At 46.7% G+C, this 19,313-nt stretch overlaps 1 protein-coding gene across 1 annotated transcript in view; it reads left to right on the top strand.

The window, feature by feature from the left end:
* Positions 1-12,558: 12,558 nt before the first annotated feature.
* RFLNA (refilin A) overlaps positions 12,559-19,313 on the top strand; it is a 57,022-nt gene continuing 50,267 nt past the window's right edge. Inside the window, 2 exon segments of the mRNA XM_081174485.1 lie at positions 12,559-12,577; positions 14,955-15,117. Of these exon segments, the coding sequence (XP_081030611.1) occupies positions 12,574-12,577; positions 14,955-15,117 (167 nt within the window). The 5' untranslated portion in view covers positions 12,559-12,573.

The following is a 19,313-nucleotide window of genomic DNA, read 5'->3' as shown; positions in this document are numbered from 1 at the left end:
GAGCACAAGGAGTCTTGATTAAGAAAAAACGCCTTGTGCATCCGCTTCTAATCTTGCCACTTTCTAAAATTTATTTATTGGCATGTTTTTCTATTTGTAAATCTACCAAAGAATAGTTCAGGATGGTGAACACCCTGTGTACTGTGTTCCATTGGTATAGTGGTGGCGGCACTTGCCCTTCTTCTGATAGGAAATGCTGGAGGGGGGGGATTGGTGAGGAGTGAGAAATTTCCCTATTTTCATCCAAGGGATGTTGGAGGGTATGGTGAGGCAATTAAATACATTGATTTGTGTTGTGAGTTGTTCAAACACCTCTATTCCCATCACAGGGCTACAATTCCAGAGTTGCCTAGGAAGAAGAATTGAATGTTAAACCACTCTGGGCACTGATGCTCTGTGGGGGGGGGGGGATAAGGGTATCCGAATGGCTCTCAGCACCCCCAACAAACTACACTTCCCAGGATTCTTTGAGGGAACCCATGACTGATTGAAGGGCCATGATACGTCTTTAAATGTACAGTAAGCCTGCAACTTCCGTGGGGGTTACTTTCTGAGGATCACGCCTAAAGCCCAAATCATGTCAATGGTGGGTGGGATTGCCAAAGTCTTTTTTCCTGGACACCCACTCCCTTTCAGTTATATGTTTTAAAAATGCCAAGCGCCTAAAGCTGAATGCACACAGGTTAAATGTGCGTAAGTTGCAAGCTTCCCACAGTAGTGCAGATGGGGCCCCAGAGCTACTTCTTGGCATTCCGTAACCTTCCACATAACCAGAGAATGAAATCCAGATTGAGAGGCACATGTGTGGTTGAGGGGCTGGGTCTAAATTAGCCCTCCTTTCCTCAGGGCTGCAGATGCAATCCCCCCATCTCCTGGAGCTGCTTTTAGCTTTAAAAAAAAGCCACAGGAGATCTGATCACAGTTCTCCCATCTTGTTGTGGGGTCTGGTCATTATTGGGGAAGGAAGGAAGGAAGGAAGGAAGGAAGGAAGGAAGGAAGGAAGGAAGGAAGGCAGGCTCTTTGGGGGACTTGCAAGTTTGCCAATGTGTCTCCATTACACAGTTCACTCTTGACAGATCTGGGCTTTGTTTATTTAATTTGATGCTGCCTTTATGTGAAATGAAATCAGCAAATAAATTGCCATAATAGAACCCAGAGACATTTGTACGAAGCAAATGTAAAAAGTCATAAACACACCCTTTAAGATGTCATTTTTGTGGGTGGTGTTATTCCTATAGTGTTGTGTGTGTGTGTGTGTGTGTTCATGGGATGCATATTTCCCCCCTCTGAGAAGAACATTAAAGCCTTTTGCTTCCATCCTTTGGAGTTTTAGCCTGATGAAATAACTAGTCTAGCTCCATAAAACTGTTTTTATTAAAGCCAAATGGGTCCTTCATCATACAGTAGCTTTCAATATAATCTATCTGATCTCTCAGAGTAGCTGGAAATTGGTTGGAGATGGTGGTAGGGAGGGAAGGTTTCTGTTGAGAGCAAATTAACTTGAAAGAGGAGAAGGCTGACCCCAAAACAAAGCAATTTCCTTCAGAGGCCATTTTCTGGATTTCCCCAAGCTTAGTATTTTCCAGGAGAGAAGCCCTGATACAGCAACACTCATGTCTTGCCATTAAAATGCAAATCTTCTGCATGGGACCATCGTGGTTCTTCTTGGAGGGATGGGAAACCTCTGGCCCTTGGGACAAATGCAGCCCTTCAAGCCTTTGCATTTGGTGCTCCAAATTTTCCCAGGCAGTGCCCCCTGTCCTCAGCCCATGCCTCACAAAAGATGCAAGTGAACTTTTTAAAAAAATGAAGTGGAGGCAAAGGATGTATTCTCCTGTTCCAAAATTAATTTTAGACTTTACTTAGTCCAGGGATCACCAGAACAACGTCAGTGTCCCTGTGAGTACCTCCTGTCAGGCCTCAGTAAATGTCCTTTTGAATACCCACAATGCACAATTCTTCCTGCTCTTCTTGCTCAGTTCCTGTTTGCACTGGCTCTGCCTCTCCAGTGCTGAACACGCCTCCTTAAATGTGCCCACACATTTCACTGGGTGCCAGGATTGGACCTCCCCCCATGCCCACACTCCCATCTGTTTTGAACAGAGGAAATGTGCAGATAGTGTCTCTCTGTGAATGAACATGGTGGTGAATGATGAAGGTCACCATTTTGCGTTATGCCACCATCTCTCTCTCTCACTCACAGAGCAGCCATTTTGCAACTGCTGCATGTGGCACTTTCTCAAGATGCCAGATGTGCCCACTGGTCCCTAAAGACTGGAGACCCCTGCCTGAATTAAAGTGGAATTCAGGAGGAGCAGGACATGGAGCAGAGTGAAGCAAAGTGACAAGAACTGGATGGAGGAAGTCCCCTCTCATCCCTACCAAAAAAGCTTGCAGCTACTCTGTAATTGTGCAACAGGGCGAAGCTAAGCAAAATGTGGTGTCCTGTTTGTGATTAAGGACTGGGGGGTGGAGTAGGACTTGCATCTAGGAGCCTGCAGGACAAAACTGACCACCTGCAAGGAGCCACTTCCCCCCCTCCTGTTCCCAGCCAGGGGCAAATGAAGATGTGGGGGGGGGGGAGAAGCAGGGGGCAGCAGGCGTGGGTCTGCCTGCATCTCAATTTGAAAGAGGCCCCTTTCTTGGCTCCAAGACAGTAGCAAATTACTCAGAAACCCCATAGATTGTTTTGCAAACTATGCAGAGATCTTAAGAATCAAATTGCCCTGAAATGTTCCCAGGCTCTCAGCACAAATGTGTGGGTTTTTTTTAATAATAATAATAATAATAATAATAATAATAATAATATGAAATAAAATAGAAGCTTCTCCCTTTTACCCCCCTGTGCTGCTTCCTCGGGCAGTGGTGCATCACAATGACATCTGAGCACTAAGAATGGTTTATGGGGTTGGTGAGTGACTAGCTTTGAAGTTATGAAAGCTTGGCACTGCCAGCTATGAATTAGGACTTGAAAGGCGGCCACCGCTGGCAGCACTCGGAGCCTTTCAACTCCCGAGACTGATGAAAAGGAGCTGAGCTGCGCTCTGGGGCTCCAAATGTAACACAAGCACTATCATTTGCTATAGGGCTGCACCCAAATGTCTTCAGTGTTCTCTGTTTCAGACAGCGCAATCTCCATCATTCCCCCCCGTATTTGCAGTCTTCTATTCCCTGGGAAGAAGGACAGACTATTCAGCCAGCTGGGGAAATTGTAGGTCTCCTACTCACTCTCAGCCCTTTTCAAAAACTAAAGCTCCCAGGATTCTTTGGGGCCAGGATTCCGCTTGGACTGCGCGGTGCAGACGGGGTTTCCATCTCGCCATAGCGGGGAAGACAGTTGCCAGTGTTGGAAACTCCAGTAGTAACGGGCGCATTCTGCGAGAGAGAATTTCATGACTGCGAACATTTCCCGAACTCTGGTGGCAGATTTAAATTTAAATTGTCACTGCCGGCGCTGAAGGCGCAGGAGGAGCATCGCAGAAGAGCTGCGTCTCCGCTGCCCTGGCCGGTCTGGAAGGGGGCTGTGGGCCCGCGCCGCTGGGGAGAGTGTTCGGGGCCGGAGCCCCATCGGCGCTGCAAATGCGCGGCTGCTTGTGGCTCCAAACAACCTCCGAGGTAGCAGCCGGAGCCGGGGCTTCTCCCTCCCTCCTCTGCCTGGCCTCGCCCCTCTCCGCAGATTGGGGAAGGGGGAGAGCGGGAGGCAGAAGCGGGCGGCGGGCGAGAGGGGCGCGGGGCGGCGGGCCAGCCGAAGCTGGAGCAGCAGAGCGGGCAGCTCCGCATTTGCAGCCCGCAGCAGCCCGGAGCCTCTGGCTCCGCCGGGCCCAAAGGTGACTAGAAATGGTGTTTCCGCGCCCAGCCCAGGTTTCAGGCGCCAGGCAGCGCCTTCCTTTCCTTTCCCGGTTTCGATCCCTGCAGGCGACCCCTTGGCCTCCTCAGTCGGCCGTCTGGTTGCTAACTGTGCAGGGGCAATTAGTGAGACTTGGACTATATAAGCCCTGGAGGCCTCAACACAGAGAACTGTCCTCTAACATCCCCTATGAAGTAGGGCGTGTGGCTCCCTAACAAAAATGCAAGATCATATGTCTGGCTCCAATGGCCTTGAGTACCATGGGATAAAGAACTTTGTACAACTAGACACTTTGTACAGCTAATGGGATCAACTGCTCAGTGGCGTAGCATGGGGGTGCAGGGGGGGCCGGGCGCAACATCTGGGGGGGGAGGTGCGCTCACACTCGCAGCTCTCTGCCCCTACCTGGCAGTGGCGCAAATTACTTGCCTTGCCCCGGGTGCTGACAACCCACACTACGCCACTGCAACTGCTAATGTATTTTAAGAGTGCAGGTAGGAAATTGCATGTTTGAGCATTCCCTGGTAAAAGCCCTCCTTCCCCTCACATAAGAAATCTAGCGTGTCAGGGCAATGTGTTCGGCTGTGGTCCTTTTCCATTCCAACTGGTGCCCCCAAGATTTGAGGCTGCCCTTCCTCAACATTTCACATTTAGGCTGAGCTCTGCCCTCAGGTCTCCAAAGCATAATGCCTTCCCCCACCCCCTCTGCTTTTGAAGTCAGTATAGTATCTGGCCACATAAATTATGTCCAACTGCATAGGGTCTGTTTGCAAAATCTGGTTTAAGAAATCTGTGGCTAAGCAAACAGGGATTTTAAAAAATGAACATATGTGTTCATTCTGAGGTTAATCGTGTGATAATCTGACCTTTTCTATGCTTTTAATCTTCAACACGATGGTTGTTTTGGGTTGTTTCCAAAATATTGGATTCTTTCCAAAATGTTTTTCCAGGACGGCCATGTGTGGTTCTCTATTTGAAGGGCTGTCTGGTCCAAGTTCAGTTGAAAGATAAGGAAGCCCAAGAAGAGAGGCCTGCAGGGGCTTTGAGATTGCCCCTCAACAGGTGGCAACTGGGCAGCAGACCATTGTGGGAAGTACAAATTGGTCAACTTCTATCTTCTCTCAGCTTCTCATTTTTTCCAGTCTTGAGTTACTGAGTTCACATTTTCACATCAGTTACTGATTTATTTATTTTTTTAAGTCCTTGTGAAAATTCACCAGAATTTCAATGCACTTTTTTTCTCACATGGACATTTTTGTATGCAGTACGATTTCCCCTTATATGATGAATTTTGCTCCTCTTTATCCTTACTCAAGGAGGAGGAGGAACAGAAGCAGGAAGTTTCAAAGGTGCTGGAGGGCACACTTGCTGTGTCCAGCAATGCCAACTCCCTGTTGCCAGTTTATCCCCAGATGAATTCATTCACTCAGAAGGATGTCATGTTGGAGATATACCATGGGAGCCTTTTTTCAACTTGAGGGTCACATTCCCTTCTAGGCAACCTCTCGAGGGCCGCCTGCCAGTGCTGGGTAGGGCCAGAGGCAAAAGAGAGTGGGACAACAAATGTAAATCTTACCTTTGTACAGCAGGCTAGTCTGTGCACACTCCCTTTTCTCTCATTTATCCAGGCAAGCAAGAAGCATTACCCAAGTTCAATGACACATTCCAGGCAGGCAAAAACACTCAAGGAGGGTGGGCAAAGCATGGCAGATGAGAGGCTGCGGTCTGGGGGGATTGTGATTACAGGAAAGTGAAGCTTGCAGGGCCTAAGGTTCTCCACCTCTGGCATACACTCTGTTTGTTTGTTTGTTTGTTAGTCTGTTTGTCTGTCTGTTTGCCTCCTTGGATGCAATTAGAAAGATCACAGCCCTATTATTAACTCTGTGTGTGTGTGTGTGTGTGTGTGTGTGTGTGTGTGTGTGTGTGTCAATACCAGATCATCAGCAAATGCTTTCAGTTTGTACTGTTTAGCTCCAACTTGTATACCTTTAACTGTTTGGTCCCTCCTAATCATGTTTAAAAGAACTTCCAGGACCGATATATAAAGCAATGGAAAGATTGGGCAACCTTGTTGTGTTCCTTTCTCTATCTTAAATTCTTCCGTCACTACATTGTTCACAATTAATTTAGCCTTTTGTTCTGAATAAATTGCACCTATACCATTTTCAAAACCTTGACCAACCCCCATCCCCTGTAGATTTTTCTTCATAAAACTCCAAGAAATATTGTCAAAGGCTTTCTCCGCGTCCACAAAAATCAAAACTGCTTTAGTATTAATATTCACTTGTAACTTTTCTAGAATGTTAATTATATTCCTCGTGTTGTCAGATGGGTGCAGATATAATTAGGGTTATATGTGTGCAAAACCTAGGATCTTTTTCTGTTCAGTAATGTACATATTTTAATAATTTAATAATTAATGGGGTCAACAACATATGCTCTCCATATGTTGCAAACTAAAACTCCCATCGTCATTGACCATTGACCATGCTGGCTGGAGCTGATGGGAGTTGGAGCCCCAAACATGTGGAAGGTGCTCTGTTGGCTACCTGACTGAAAGTATTTTTGGGTTGTGTGTGAATAAATGAAAAAGAAAGCAGGTTTAGGGTCTCAGCACCACTGGTTGTGGAGCCTTACAAAGCATTATACATGCTGCTCCACCAGTGAAAACAAAGGTATACTGGTGGGGTGGCACTTATAAGAATGTAAGAAGAGCCCTGCTGGATCAGATCCAACATCCTGTTGTCACAATGCTCAACCAGATTCCTATGCAAAGCCCACAAGCAGAACCTGAGGGCAATAGTGCTTCCCCAACTTTTCATTCCCAGTCCCCAACTCACTGAGGGTTTGAGACCCATCGGCTCCCCTCACCTGGTTTAGCCAGCAGTCAAAGGCAGTCCTGAGGTGTGGCCACTGTCACATGATGACAGCTTCCAGGAGCCACAGCTGAGAGATCAGTGCAGGGTGGGGATCAAAGATGGACAAACTACCCCAGAAGAAGCACAATATGTCCCCCACCAGAAGTACTACCCAGGGCCAGATTTAGGTTTGATTAAGCCCTAAGCTACTAAAGGTAATGGGGCCCTTTATATGTCCAGCTGTCCATTGTCAACAACAAATTGTTGATGTTTTTTGTGTTGAATATATGCTATATGGTAATTTATGGACCAAACAGGTATCGAAAGTTATTTGCAAAAACAAAATATGTATTTTATCAAAGTAATTGTTGAACTTTAAAATGTTGGGGCCCTAAGCTATAGCTTGTTTAGCTTATACGTAAATCCGGCACTGTTACTACTCCTTAGCTAACACTCCATAAACCCACAAATCTGTATATAAATTAACATGTGCAACATTAATGCAAACCTGTATGCTCTTTTGTCCTCCTTTTTGGCATTGTGCAACTGAGGGCTGGGGAGCCTTTGGCCCTCCAGATCTTGCTGGATTGCAGCTCCCATCATCCCTGACCAGTAGCCATGCTACCCAGGGCTGGTGGGAGTGGGAGTCCAATGATACCAGGAAGGCCACAGGACCAATGGCTCAGGTTTGCTGCAAGAAAACCAAACAACTCTCTGAACTGACTTTTTCCACTGGTGTCTTCTGGGAGCTTCAGGCTCCTGCCTCTGGCTAGACTCAGACTTGAGCTCTGCCCTCCACATTTCAAGTGGAGGGTGGAATTATTAACTATGGGTCTGGTGGCTCCACCCTCTTCTTGAGCTGGATGGAGTGCAAGAGATGTGACTTTGGGAACACCCATTTGGCTCAATCCTTCTTAGGAAATCAGGGGTGGTGGTGGCTCCAAAGAGAGATCTCCTAGTAGGGCAAGGCAGCAGGTCAACATTTGGAAGGTGCTGGTGCAGAAATGGGTACCGTAATAACATTTGCTGTTCAACTTCACATACAAAAGGCTCTGTTTGAGTAGGAGCAAGTTTATGAGACTAAGCTAGCCAAGGAGGGAAAATGGGGAGGTGGGGGAGAGGGGGAGAAAATATATTTAAATGAGGAGTCCTGCTCCTCTGTGTGGAATTTCCACTGTTTTGGAAAGAAGCAAAAAACAACAACACACACTTTAACCACATGAAAATGAAGGGAAGAACAAAGGCAGTTAGCATTTTTTGACATAATTTGTAAGGAAAGAGCCCCCCATGTGTTTTGGTTTTAAGGCCCAATTCAGTTAGGCTCAAACAATAGCAATTTTTTTTATCAACTAAAAAAGTCCCCCAATTAACTAGGCATTTTAAAAAGCACTAAATACAAAGAAAGGCCAAACAGCCAATAGCAAGCACCCTCCTAAGTGCAGGCATTTCCCATTTTCTCTTTCTGAGGACGGAATTAGGAAAGAGGCAAAAATTATCATAAATTCTTTTCCTGGCTTAAAAAAATTAATAATAATCCCTGCAAAAAACTTCTCCTCGGAGAAATTCAGTCACCCACCAGAAAATCATGACATTGCTTCTCCAATTTCACTGTCCATAGATTTGGGGCACAGCAGTGGAACCAGTTTTTAATATCATTCAATGTGATTTTAAATATTGCTCAAGGCTCTCCCCCTTTCCATTTTATCCTCACAATAACCTTGTGTGGCAGGTTAGGCTGAGAGACAGTGACTGGCCCAAGATCACTCAGGGAGCTTCAGGGGAGATATGAACCAAGGTCTGTGAGGTCCTTGTCTGACATTCCAACCCAGCCTTTCTCAACCTTGGATCCCCAGATGTTGTTAGACTACAACTCCCATCATCCCTAGTGAGCAGGGCCCGCAGTCAGGGATGATAGGAGTTGTAGTCCAACAACATCTGGGGATCCCAGGTGGATCTAGATCTAACAAGACTGAGCAAGATGAGCGGGGTTAGGATCCAGTGGAGCTCTGGTTGAGTTGGGAGGTTCCTGGCACAGTTGTACTACTCCTGTGTAATGCTTGCAAATCTATATATATATTAAAAAACCCTGTCAAAATACCCACTTCACAGAAAGGAAAATGGATGATGCTTCGAAGCCCCCGTCTGCAAGACAGACCCCCCCAAAAAATGCCAGACCAAAAAACAAGCCACTCCACAAAAACCAGCCTTAAACAACCCCCAAAGTGAAATCCTCAATTTAAAAACCTGGAAGGGTGCAGGGGGGCTGAGGGTGCCATGGTCTCCACAGGCGCCTAGCTGGGAACTGCAATCAGATGCTGAGATGCGAAACTCCCTTCAACAGTTCAAAGTAACAGCAGCCGGTCTCTACACACCTCTGTTTCTTACAGTTGCTAATGGGAGGCTCCAGGAGGTGAATGACACAGAAACCCAAAGAAAGCTGAAACAACAGAACAGTAAATTATTTATTTGTGGTTGGGAGGAGAATGCCTGAAACGTGGCACCCGGCCCTCTCCACTTGGCCGAGAACAATCCACTTTTGTTATCCTTTCGCAAAAGAGAACTTTCCTTGCCTTTCCCTTTTTTTTTTTGGTGAGCAACAGAAAAAAAGGGTTTGGATGCAGAAGTAGGTTTTGGAGAAAGGTGGAGGGAGAGGAAAAAGAAGGTGACATGGTGCTGATTTCAACCACAAATATTCTCAGCAAAGTTTCCAAAACAACTCGCCGCCCCCCCAGCCCAGTCCACATCTCTTTATTCATGTAGTTAACAAATACTACAGTGTTAAAGCTGCGTATCAGGTCAATGCAGTGCAAGGGGTTTACAGAAACTAAGAACATACTGTATTCCTTAAAAAATAAATAATCAAATACAGTGTCAGAAATAATGGTGGAAAGAAAAGGTAGCCATTTTTTTACTCTGAGTCTCCAGGCTGAAATGGCTTAACAAGAATTTAAACCAAAAAGATACAACATTATAGTGTAGCATTATAAGAAAAACTGCTCTCTTTCCCTTATGGGGTATTCCAAAGCCCCTATAGAGTCCTTAAGTGGGTTCCCTATCGTTATGAGAAAATAACAGAGGCCAACCAGAGAATACTGAGAAGCAAAGCAGCTAGTAAGCTTGATCTTTATTAAAGGAAATAAACTGTTGCCGCAGGGTCCCCACTCACCACACACAGGAGGGAGGAGAACCCCGAGCAATGGTGCGCAAGCCCCTATATAGGCTTTTGAAATTGCCCACCTGTAGCCCAAGACCCCCCCCCAAAAAAAAACATCCATCACAGGAGGCGGTCTCCAGCAGAAATTTGAGAGTGTTGCTTCTCTCCTGTCTGCCAGGATACCTGAGAAGGCCTTACCTGATTGCCTTTTCTGGGTAGCCTGGCCATTCCTTGGAGATGGTGATATCCGCCCTCCCTTCCCCACAGGTGGGCGGGGTTTGCGGCACCAAGCGAGGCTCACCTGGGCGGCTGCCACCCACCTGCCTGAGCTGGCCTTTGACCCACCCTCGGCCAGGGAGGACAATGGACGGCCGGCCAGGGGAGGGCCTAAGGCCAAAAGAAAAGAGGCTGACCCCTGGGCTCAAGCCTCTTTTGCTGCTCTTCCTTCTGGGATCAGGATCAGGATCAGGATCAGGAGCGTATCCAGGCGGCCGGACTGAGGTAAGTAACCGGCATTCTTTATTTTGCTTGCATTTGGGCGGGGGGGGGCATCGCTCCCCACCGCCGCCTGCCCGGTGCCCCTTCCTACCCAGGCGGGCAGCGCGGGGCTCCAGCAAGGCCATGGCTGGGCCTGCTTGCTTTTACGGCGGGGGGGGGCACCGGGAGGGCAGTGCGGGCCTGCCCAGGAGGGCTGCACAGGCCTGACTAGGTCTCAAAACGCGGCCTAGTCCATTTTCCCAGCGGCGGGGGGGGGGGCGGCATTGCCCCCCGCCACTGCCTGCCAGCCCAGGAGGGCGGCACAGACCCGACTAGGCCTCAAAACACGGCTGAGTGATGGTAAATACTTAGTTCCTGAATCTCTTCTGCATATTGATAAGTGTGTCCAGCTGAACAGATACTTGCCAGACTGTACAGTGGTGCCTCGCAAGACGAAAATAATCCGTTCCGCAATTCTCTTCGTCTAGCTGGACACACTTTTTTCGTCTTGCGAAGCAACCCTATTAGCGGCTTAGCGGATTAGCAGCTAAAAGGCTATTAGCGGCTTAGCGGCTTAGAAAAAGGGGGGGAGCGAAAAAAATCGCAAGACTCGCAAGACGTTTTCGTCTTGCGAAGCAAGCCCATAGGGGAATTCGTCTTGCGCAGCGCATTGAAAAACAGAAAACCCTTTCGTCTAGCGGGTTCTTCGTCTTGCGAGGCATTCGTCTTGCGGGGCACCACTGTATTTGAAAAAGGAGGAATAAGCCCCTACAGTCAAAAGTCAATAGGAAAGGTTTTCCCATTTCCTTCCTCCTTGCAGAGAAATATTTGAGGTCAATTTGGGAGAGTCAAAATGGCTTCAGGATTGTTCTGCTGTACTATTTCAGACACGTGGTTTATATACTAATGTATGTTTTTGCCTTGTACATTTATAAACATTTATTTTATATTTGAGACCATAGAATTCTAATAACAATAGGAAGCAAGCCAAACAATATATCAGAAATTAGACAGATGATAGATGAAATCATCTGTGTTCATCTACTGTATTTACATTTGTGATGTTTTTATTCTTTTTCAGAAACCACCATAGAACCATGATTGACAGGCAGTACAAACATACATACGGGATGTTAATATTGCAAAAGGAAAAAATGCCCTCCCATCTTTCCTTCCTGGGGTGGTCTCTTCCAAGGAAAGTACTGTTTCGGAAAAGGTCCAATTTTCAGGCACAAAGGGTAGGATTTGTAGGTTTTGACACAACTCTGCATATAATAAAGAGAACTGGCAAACCAGAGCATAAGATCCCTTCCTGTTGAAAGGGAAAACTGATGCCAGCTTGGAGCAGCTCTGCGAAAGCTGGGACTGCAATAAATTGCACTGTGTAATGGTAATTATACTATGCGTCATTGCCATATAAAAGGCTCTGCTTAGATAATGACAGGCAGATAACATAAAACCATCTTTGCATGCTCTTGCAGATTGCAGGGCAAATACATGTAGCATGTTCAAATAAAGATAGAGATAGAGATAACACCCCAGAATTTATCTAGTGTTGAAAAATAAATCGAGGCTGTGGGTAATGGTAGAATTCACTCTTGCAAAAGAAGTCTAGACAGTAGGATGACCAGTACATCACTGCTCTAGGCAAATACCTCCCTACATTTTGCTCTTTCACCCTCACCCAGGCCCAGCAAATGGTGAGTGGTGGGTTACTTCTCTTCCCCACTACCCTCCCTGTTCTATAAAGGGAAAGGCTGATGTGACCACAGACTTTGATACACACAACCTCATTAGTGCAACTGGCACATTTGTTATGATAGCTAACAGAGAAGAAAAGAGGGCTCTTCTATTGGACAACTTAGAACTTGGGCTTTCAGCATGGGTGTTCTGATTTGTGGAAAGTTAGTAGCCAGATCTAACAGTGCATATTCTTGCAAGTTAGCATGAGAAGGGGTTAAGACAACAAAGCTGTATTTCTGATAGGCAGAGACCCAGATGGTAGAAATGTAATTGGTAGTGAGGGCTCTGTGTTATGTCATTTCCCCTCCTCTCTTGAGTGGGAGGAATCAAGAAGTATTTCCTGTTTCCTTTCTCTTTTTCTTTGACCAGCGATGGAAGCAGATGTCTGTCCAACTGCTCCAGTCTCAGGCACATGCCTGAGGCTCTTTCTATAGAAAGTATACTTTGCCTGTGTTTACTTTCCTGCTGTTGCTGTTGAAAATGAATGCAAGCCTATGAGTAAGTAAACCATATTTTAAACTTACTTCTCAGTCTCTTGTCTGATTCTTTGTTAAACGGGGTAAGAAAAGGGGGAGGCACCATTCTTTGCAGCTGGACTTAATTAAAGGAAGTCTTCACAGCTTATTCCTCTATATTTTCCATTTTTCTGCTAAGGATGGGACTTTAAACTCTGCTCTGTGTATGTTCAACCCACACATGTGGGAGCCTGGAGGGATAAACTGCAATTAATATATCCTCTCCTACCTATTAAAACACACCTCACATGATTAAAGGCTTTATTCTAAAATTCAGTACAGCATCCCAACATAGGTTGGGCTACTGGTTACAAGTTTGTGAGACACAACACAGCTCTACAATACGTGGCTAGGTGTAAGCCACTCAGACTCCCCTTCTGAAGAGCAGGGTGGGCACAGGGCGGTTGTTTTCCTGAGTCTTGGTGCTGGAGAAGGAAGAGGGCATTCCTGCAAGTGGGCAGAGTTTTCAGGGGCGGCTGGCACTGACACACTCACCTTCACATCCTTGGAAATGGAAGTGGAAATTATCTATCCTTAAGCATCTCCTCTGAGAGGGATGGCTCCTCATTGCTGAGGATAGTATCTGGATAGAGTATCCGATGACACTGAGACAGGCTGCTCTTCTGACAACCCTTCTCAAGACCCTGGTCTCTATTTTCCAAGCTGCTAAGGCCCTCCCTGGCAGGACCCAAGTTCAAGAAACACTGCACTAGGGCCTTCCCTTGGGTCAGGCTACTTACTCCAACTCCCCGATCTCCTCCCACTCCTCCTCATTGTCTGACCACTCCCTCCACAGTGCCTCCATGGGACTCATGGCACATGGTGCAAACGGACGGGTGGAACTAACCTGGTGTGTTGGCCGGCACATTTGTGCCACATCAATGTCCCAATCACCTCCCCTTTTCTCCTGGGAAGCAAGAGCAACCCACGTTGTTACAGAATTGTATGACCACACCTTGGCTGAACCAGATACAGCAGGCTGTGTGTGGAATATTCCGGCATGTGCACTTGACCCCACATGGAAGGTTCTGGAACAGTGGAACATGAGGAGGCCATGTGGCAGCCTCCCAGAAAGGGCTTCCTGGAGCAACAACAGAGAAAGCAAAGAGATACCAACTGTGTCAATCATGAAAAAAGATCTCCTTCACCTTAGGGAGCAATCAGCAGTTCTTCAAAGGGGAAAAACAACATCAATTTATTCTTGTGAACTTGCTTTTATTAAAAAGGAAGAAAATGGGGGGGGGTACCTCTCTCTCTCTCTCTCTCTCTCTCTCTCTCTCTCTCTCTCTCTCTCCCCACACACACACACAAAACTACCCTCCAGGGAATAGGCTGTGGGTGTGTAAAGGGCAAATTGGAAAGCTTTTCAGCTCCAAGAATTTTGGAACACTTGGTAACCACTGCTGAATATATATATATGCTTATATGCTCACATACACCACCTGAAGGTGTGTTTTGCAACACGTTTCATGGAAATAACTAGTAAAGACTGGCTTAATGGCAGAGGGGAGAATACAGGAGTCTAGGCAAGGATGTTGGGCCTTTTGCTGTTCAAGGAAAACTCTCCCTGTGGGAAACGGGAGGTGAGCAAAATAATTTTAACAGCACAGAGTCAAAAAGAAATGCACAGGGCTCGTTTTTATTACTGCTGATGTTCTCTTTAATAGTGTGAAAAATACTTTTTATTTCTTGCCTCTTTAATAAGCCAGCTTCCTCATAGGAGATTTTGGCTAGGAGCCTGCATACAGTGGGTTTTTAAAGTAGCCTAACTGGGAGCCAATATACAGCCTTTGCTTAGCAGGGATGGCAGAGGAATTCAGTTTGGCTCGCATTTTATTGCAAACCTGCCTAACTTGCACTTCACGAAACAATCCAAGTGCCAAATGCAGCTCCTCCAAATGTTGCAATGCAGTTTCCCAGCCAAAACAAGCATCATATTAGGGAAACGTGTCACAAAAATGTATCATATTAAGGAAATCTGCTTGCAAAAAACAAAAACAAAACAACGCCATGTGTGTTCTGCAAGACTACATGCAGGAAAATGTATGCTAGGAGAAATGTGCACTGAAAGGCAGGTGTCTTTTTGTGTGGGGACTTAAAAAGCAACAGCAACCCTGCAAAGTGAAGTGGAAATGTGGTAGACTGAATTTAAGGTGTGGAGGGGGGAATGGGAAGAAACCAAAATGGACAGCTTTACAACTCAGCCCTAAACACTTTAACTTGGAAATGAGCCCCACCAAGTGCAATGTGACTTATTCGCCAGCAGACAGAAGTCAGCGAAGGCTTTTGAATAAGTGGCTGCTGCAGCTTGGAGTCAGTTCCCTCTCCCCTGCCATGGACTGGTTTTTGCTGCTCCCCAGGGCGAGAGGCCATGTGCAAACCCTGCCTGACCCTTGTCAGGACTTCAGCCAGGAGCCTCTTCTTCTGTACAGACCTACACCAGACTGCAAGATGGAGCATCTTCCACAGCTGTGGAAGTGAGAATGGGGTGAGCCGTAAAGAGTTCCCAGGATGTAGTAACTGGTAATTAGAGAATTAAATATTGTCTTCCATTGTTATGGGTTGGAGTGAAGAATTCTCCCTTTGCCCGGTTTTTGCGGTTACTTTCAATTTCCTGTGCTGCGTGTTAGCATGCTGATCAATAAACAAAGTTGATATGTTTGATAGAGAAAAACTATTGCTAATATTTATTAAATAATAATCAGAGAATCCCTTTTGGACTTTTTATGTAAAAAGGAAAATTAATTAATCTATTTGGGATGGAAGATTGGGAAAACCTTGCCTAACAGAAAGTAGATCAGGTTGGGTGGTGTTCTAGTGTGAATATTTTGAATATTTTAAGTAACTGACAGATGAAAAATCGGAAGTCTTTTTTTATTTTTCTTCTCTTTCCAAAGTGTTGGGTAAGACCCATAGAAGCCTACACAGCTTAGGTCCAAGCTATTGAAAGACCACATTCCCTCATACAAACCTGCTGCCCGGCCTCTGAGATCCCCCTCCCTCATTTTTAGCTGTTTTTATTTTATCTATGGGCAGGGGCGTCACAAGGGGGGGCGGGGGCGGTGCGCCCTGGGTGTCATGCCTAAGGGGTGTGTGTGACAAAATCTCCCTGGGTGGATTGGTGTTGTGGTTCTCGCACCCCCAGCTGGCATATTTTTGTGATCGGCAAAAATCTGCCCGTTGATCACGCAAATCCTGGTGGTCGGCGTTTGCACCCACGGCAGTGGGCGGTTGCCCCCCTGGTGGGTGGTGGGTGCTCCCCGGTGCTGTGCGAGGATTGCAGCGGCAGCAGTGTCCCCCGAGTGAAGGCAGCCCCTGTGTGAGGATCGTAGCGCCGGCGGCAATGTCCCCCATATGAGGATCACGGCGGCCTTGGGGGCAGGTCTCTCTGCCCCCACCGCACCAGGTACTGGAGGAGATAGCTACACCCTGCCTATGAGCCACCTTGAATTCCTGTCAGGAAAAAAGGCAAGATATAAATAAATTTATTGTTACTACTATTATTAGTAATTCTCACCATAGGTGACCTGGCGAGGGGCAATTTACAGGCCTGTGTGAATTCCTGGCTAACTTGGAGAAAAACTCTTTTAAATTATTCACTGTATCTCTAGCATAACGTGCGAGATACTGGAACGAGTCAAAGTAGTTTTCTGGCATGTTTCTTCTTTCACTTGTTTTTCTTTGAGCAGCTGGAGCAGAGGAGTTTCCTTCCCACTGCGATATTTTCCCTGTTTTTGTCACAAAACTTAAGTAGGCTAGAAAAACAGAAGTCGGAAGCTCAGGCAGTGTGTATGGTGATGAATCAGGCAGTGTAAACAGGGCGGCAAAGATGCCATTGGAGAGAGAGCGAGAGAGCGCAAAGCATTTTCAGGATGTGGAGACTCCTCTAATTTATTTCCTGTGGCAATATTTTAAAGTGCTGCCAATACTCCTTATCTATTATTGAATCGATTACTTATGAGGAGCACAAGAAGCTGGTTATACTGGAAGGCCCCATCTGAAATCCTGGAGAGCTGCCGCCAAGTGATCTGCTCAGGACTGATCTAGATCGGGGTCCTCAATCTTTTTAAACAGTCCCCCAGACACTGTCAGGGGCTGGACTACAGTTTGAAAAAACTTTTTTTGGGGGGGCAGCTCCCTCAAATATTTTGTTGGGGGCGGGGCGACAATGACAAAGGAACCTAGGCCAAGAACAGAGACAGGCCAATCCCTGGAATGGCAACAGTGCCCCTGCGCATGGCGAGAGCGCCTCTGCCGCCCTTGAAGCTACTACAAAGTGGGGGGAGGCACTGTTACCACTTGCCTCCTGATTCTGGCTGGCCAATCCTGGGCTCAAGGCGAGCCTATACCCACTCTCTCCCGAAAAGGGCAAGAGTGCCCCCGCCCATAGCAAGAGTGCCCAGCGTGCACACACACACACCCCGTCGCCACTCATGGCACCTCCTGCTCTGCTCCATCTCCACTGTTGGTGACGAGGAAGCCAAACTTGTCACTGCTGCACTCGCTGTCGGAGCTGCCGCGGCGGCTGCCCAACAAGCTCTGTGAGTCCATCTCGCTCGCTGCAGCTGCCAATGCCGCCTCGTCTTCAACAGCGTTGTCATCCTCCGCCTCAGCCAGGGGTCCGTGGGACGCAGAGCCCATGCCGCTGGCCTGGGTGGCAGAGGCAGCCTCCCCGCTGCCACCGTTTCCTCCCACTCAACTCTTGGCCATACGCGGTCGCCTCAGTGGGAATGAAGGGGCATCGCCCAGAGGTGTCTGCAACTTTGGATTGGCTGCAAGGAGTGCCGTTGAGAATGACAAGCACCGTCGTTGGGTCAAGCACTGCCATTGTGAATGACAGACACCGCTGCTGGTGTGGCGCATCTTTGGTAAATGAGCACACAAAGTTGAAAGTCCTTTAGTGAAACAGTAGGTATACATTTTGGTAATACCTAGGTATATATGTATTTTGTTTTTCTAGCTTGATCAAAATTATTTATTATTTCATAACAGGTAGATATTTTTTGCTCTATAAGACTAACTTTTCCCCTCCTAAAAAGTAAGGGGAAATGTGTGCGCGTCTTATGGAGCGAATGCAGGCTGCGCAGCTATCACAGAAGCCAGAACAGCAAGAGGGATTGCTGCTTTCACTGTGCAGCAATCCCTCTTGCTCTTCTGGCTTCTGAGATTCAGAATTTTTTTTTTTCTTGTTTTCCTCCTCCAAAAACTAGGTGCGTCTTGTGGTCTGGTGCGTCTTATAGAACGAAAAATATGGTAATTAAGAGCTTAGGTGGCTTCAGTGGTGGGCACCTGGTGCCCCCCAGAATTTGGCGCCCGGGTGCCCCGCACCCCTTGCAACCCCTGGGTAAAGACGGCCCTGTTATAAAATAAGATAAAGTAGAAGAGCATGGTTGTGTTGTGTTTTCATGTAACCTACACCTTGGCATAAGCTGGAGGGGCCAGCTGTGCATATGTCTCCTAATTTGTAAATGATAGGAAATCTAACAATACTTCATACAACCTGTCTTTTTCAGTAGACCCCCTAGAGCAGCAGTTCTCAACCTGTGGTTCCCCAGATGTTGTTGAACTACAACTCCCATCACCCCTAGCTAGCAAGGCCAGAGCTCAGGGATGATAGGAGTTGTAGTCCAACAACATCTGGGGTCCCACAGGTTGAGAACCGCTGCCCTAGAGGCTTTCAGTTTATGGATTTTTTCCCCTAACAAGGCCAATAAAGAGCCTTGAGTCTTATGGTCCTGCTCTCTGACTAGAAGCAGATCTCAGGCTTTCTCTAGCCCTGCTTCCCACAACCTTTTAAGTTGGAGTTGCCACGGATTGAAAGGGAGCTGGGCATGTTTAGCCTGGAGAAGAGGAGGTTAAGGGGTGATATGATAGCCATGTTCCAATATATAAAAGGATGTCACATAGAGGAGGGAGAAAGGTTGTTTTCTGCTGCTCCAGAGAAGCGGACACGGAGCAATGGATCCAAACTACAAGAAAGAAGATTCCACCTAAACATTAGGAAGAACTTCCTGACAGTAAGAGCTGTTCGACAGTGGAATTTGCTGCCAAGGAGTGTGGTGGAGTCTCCTACTTTGGAGGTCTTTAAGCAGAGGCTTGACAACCATATGTCAGGAGTGCTCTGATGGTGTTTCCTGCTTGGCAGGGGGTTGGACTCGATGGCCCTTGTGGTCTCTTCCAACTCTATGATTCTGTGATTCTATGATTCTAAGTGGAAGCAGAGATGCTGTGTTTGACTGGATTACAACAGGAAGAATGAAGAAACAAATGGAAAATAAACATCTCACAAAGGAAATTTATAGGATACAAACTCCTCTTGCAGAAATAAAATTTATTAAATATGCAATCACGAATAAAAGTCAAGAAATCAGTGACTGTTAAACAAAGGAGCAAGATCAGAACTGTTGTAATTCGATTAATCAAGATTATGGAAGTAGGAAGAAATAAGAACTTTGCACCCTGAAACCTAAAAACTGTTTAATTTGGTATTTGAATAATTGGCTTTTTAAATTGTACTGTAATTTGGTATCGTGACAATGTAGGGACGCGGGTGGCGTTGTGGGTTAAACCACAGAGCCTAAGACTTGCCGATCAGAAGGTCAGCGGTTCGAATCCCCGCGACGGGGTGAGCTCCTGTTGCTCAGTCCCTGCTCCTGCCAACCTAGCAGTTTAAAAGCACATCAAAGTGCAAGTAGATAAATAGGTACCATTCCGGTGGG

This window comes from Podarcis bocagei (assembly GCF_964188305.1).
Source record: "Podarcis bocagei genome assembly, chromosome: 16".
NCBI classification, from domain to species: Eukaryota; Metazoa; Chordata; class Lepidosauria; order Squamata; family Lacertidae; genus Podarcis; species Podarcis bocagei.
This window is presented reverse-complemented; position numbering and strand designations above follow the sequence as displayed.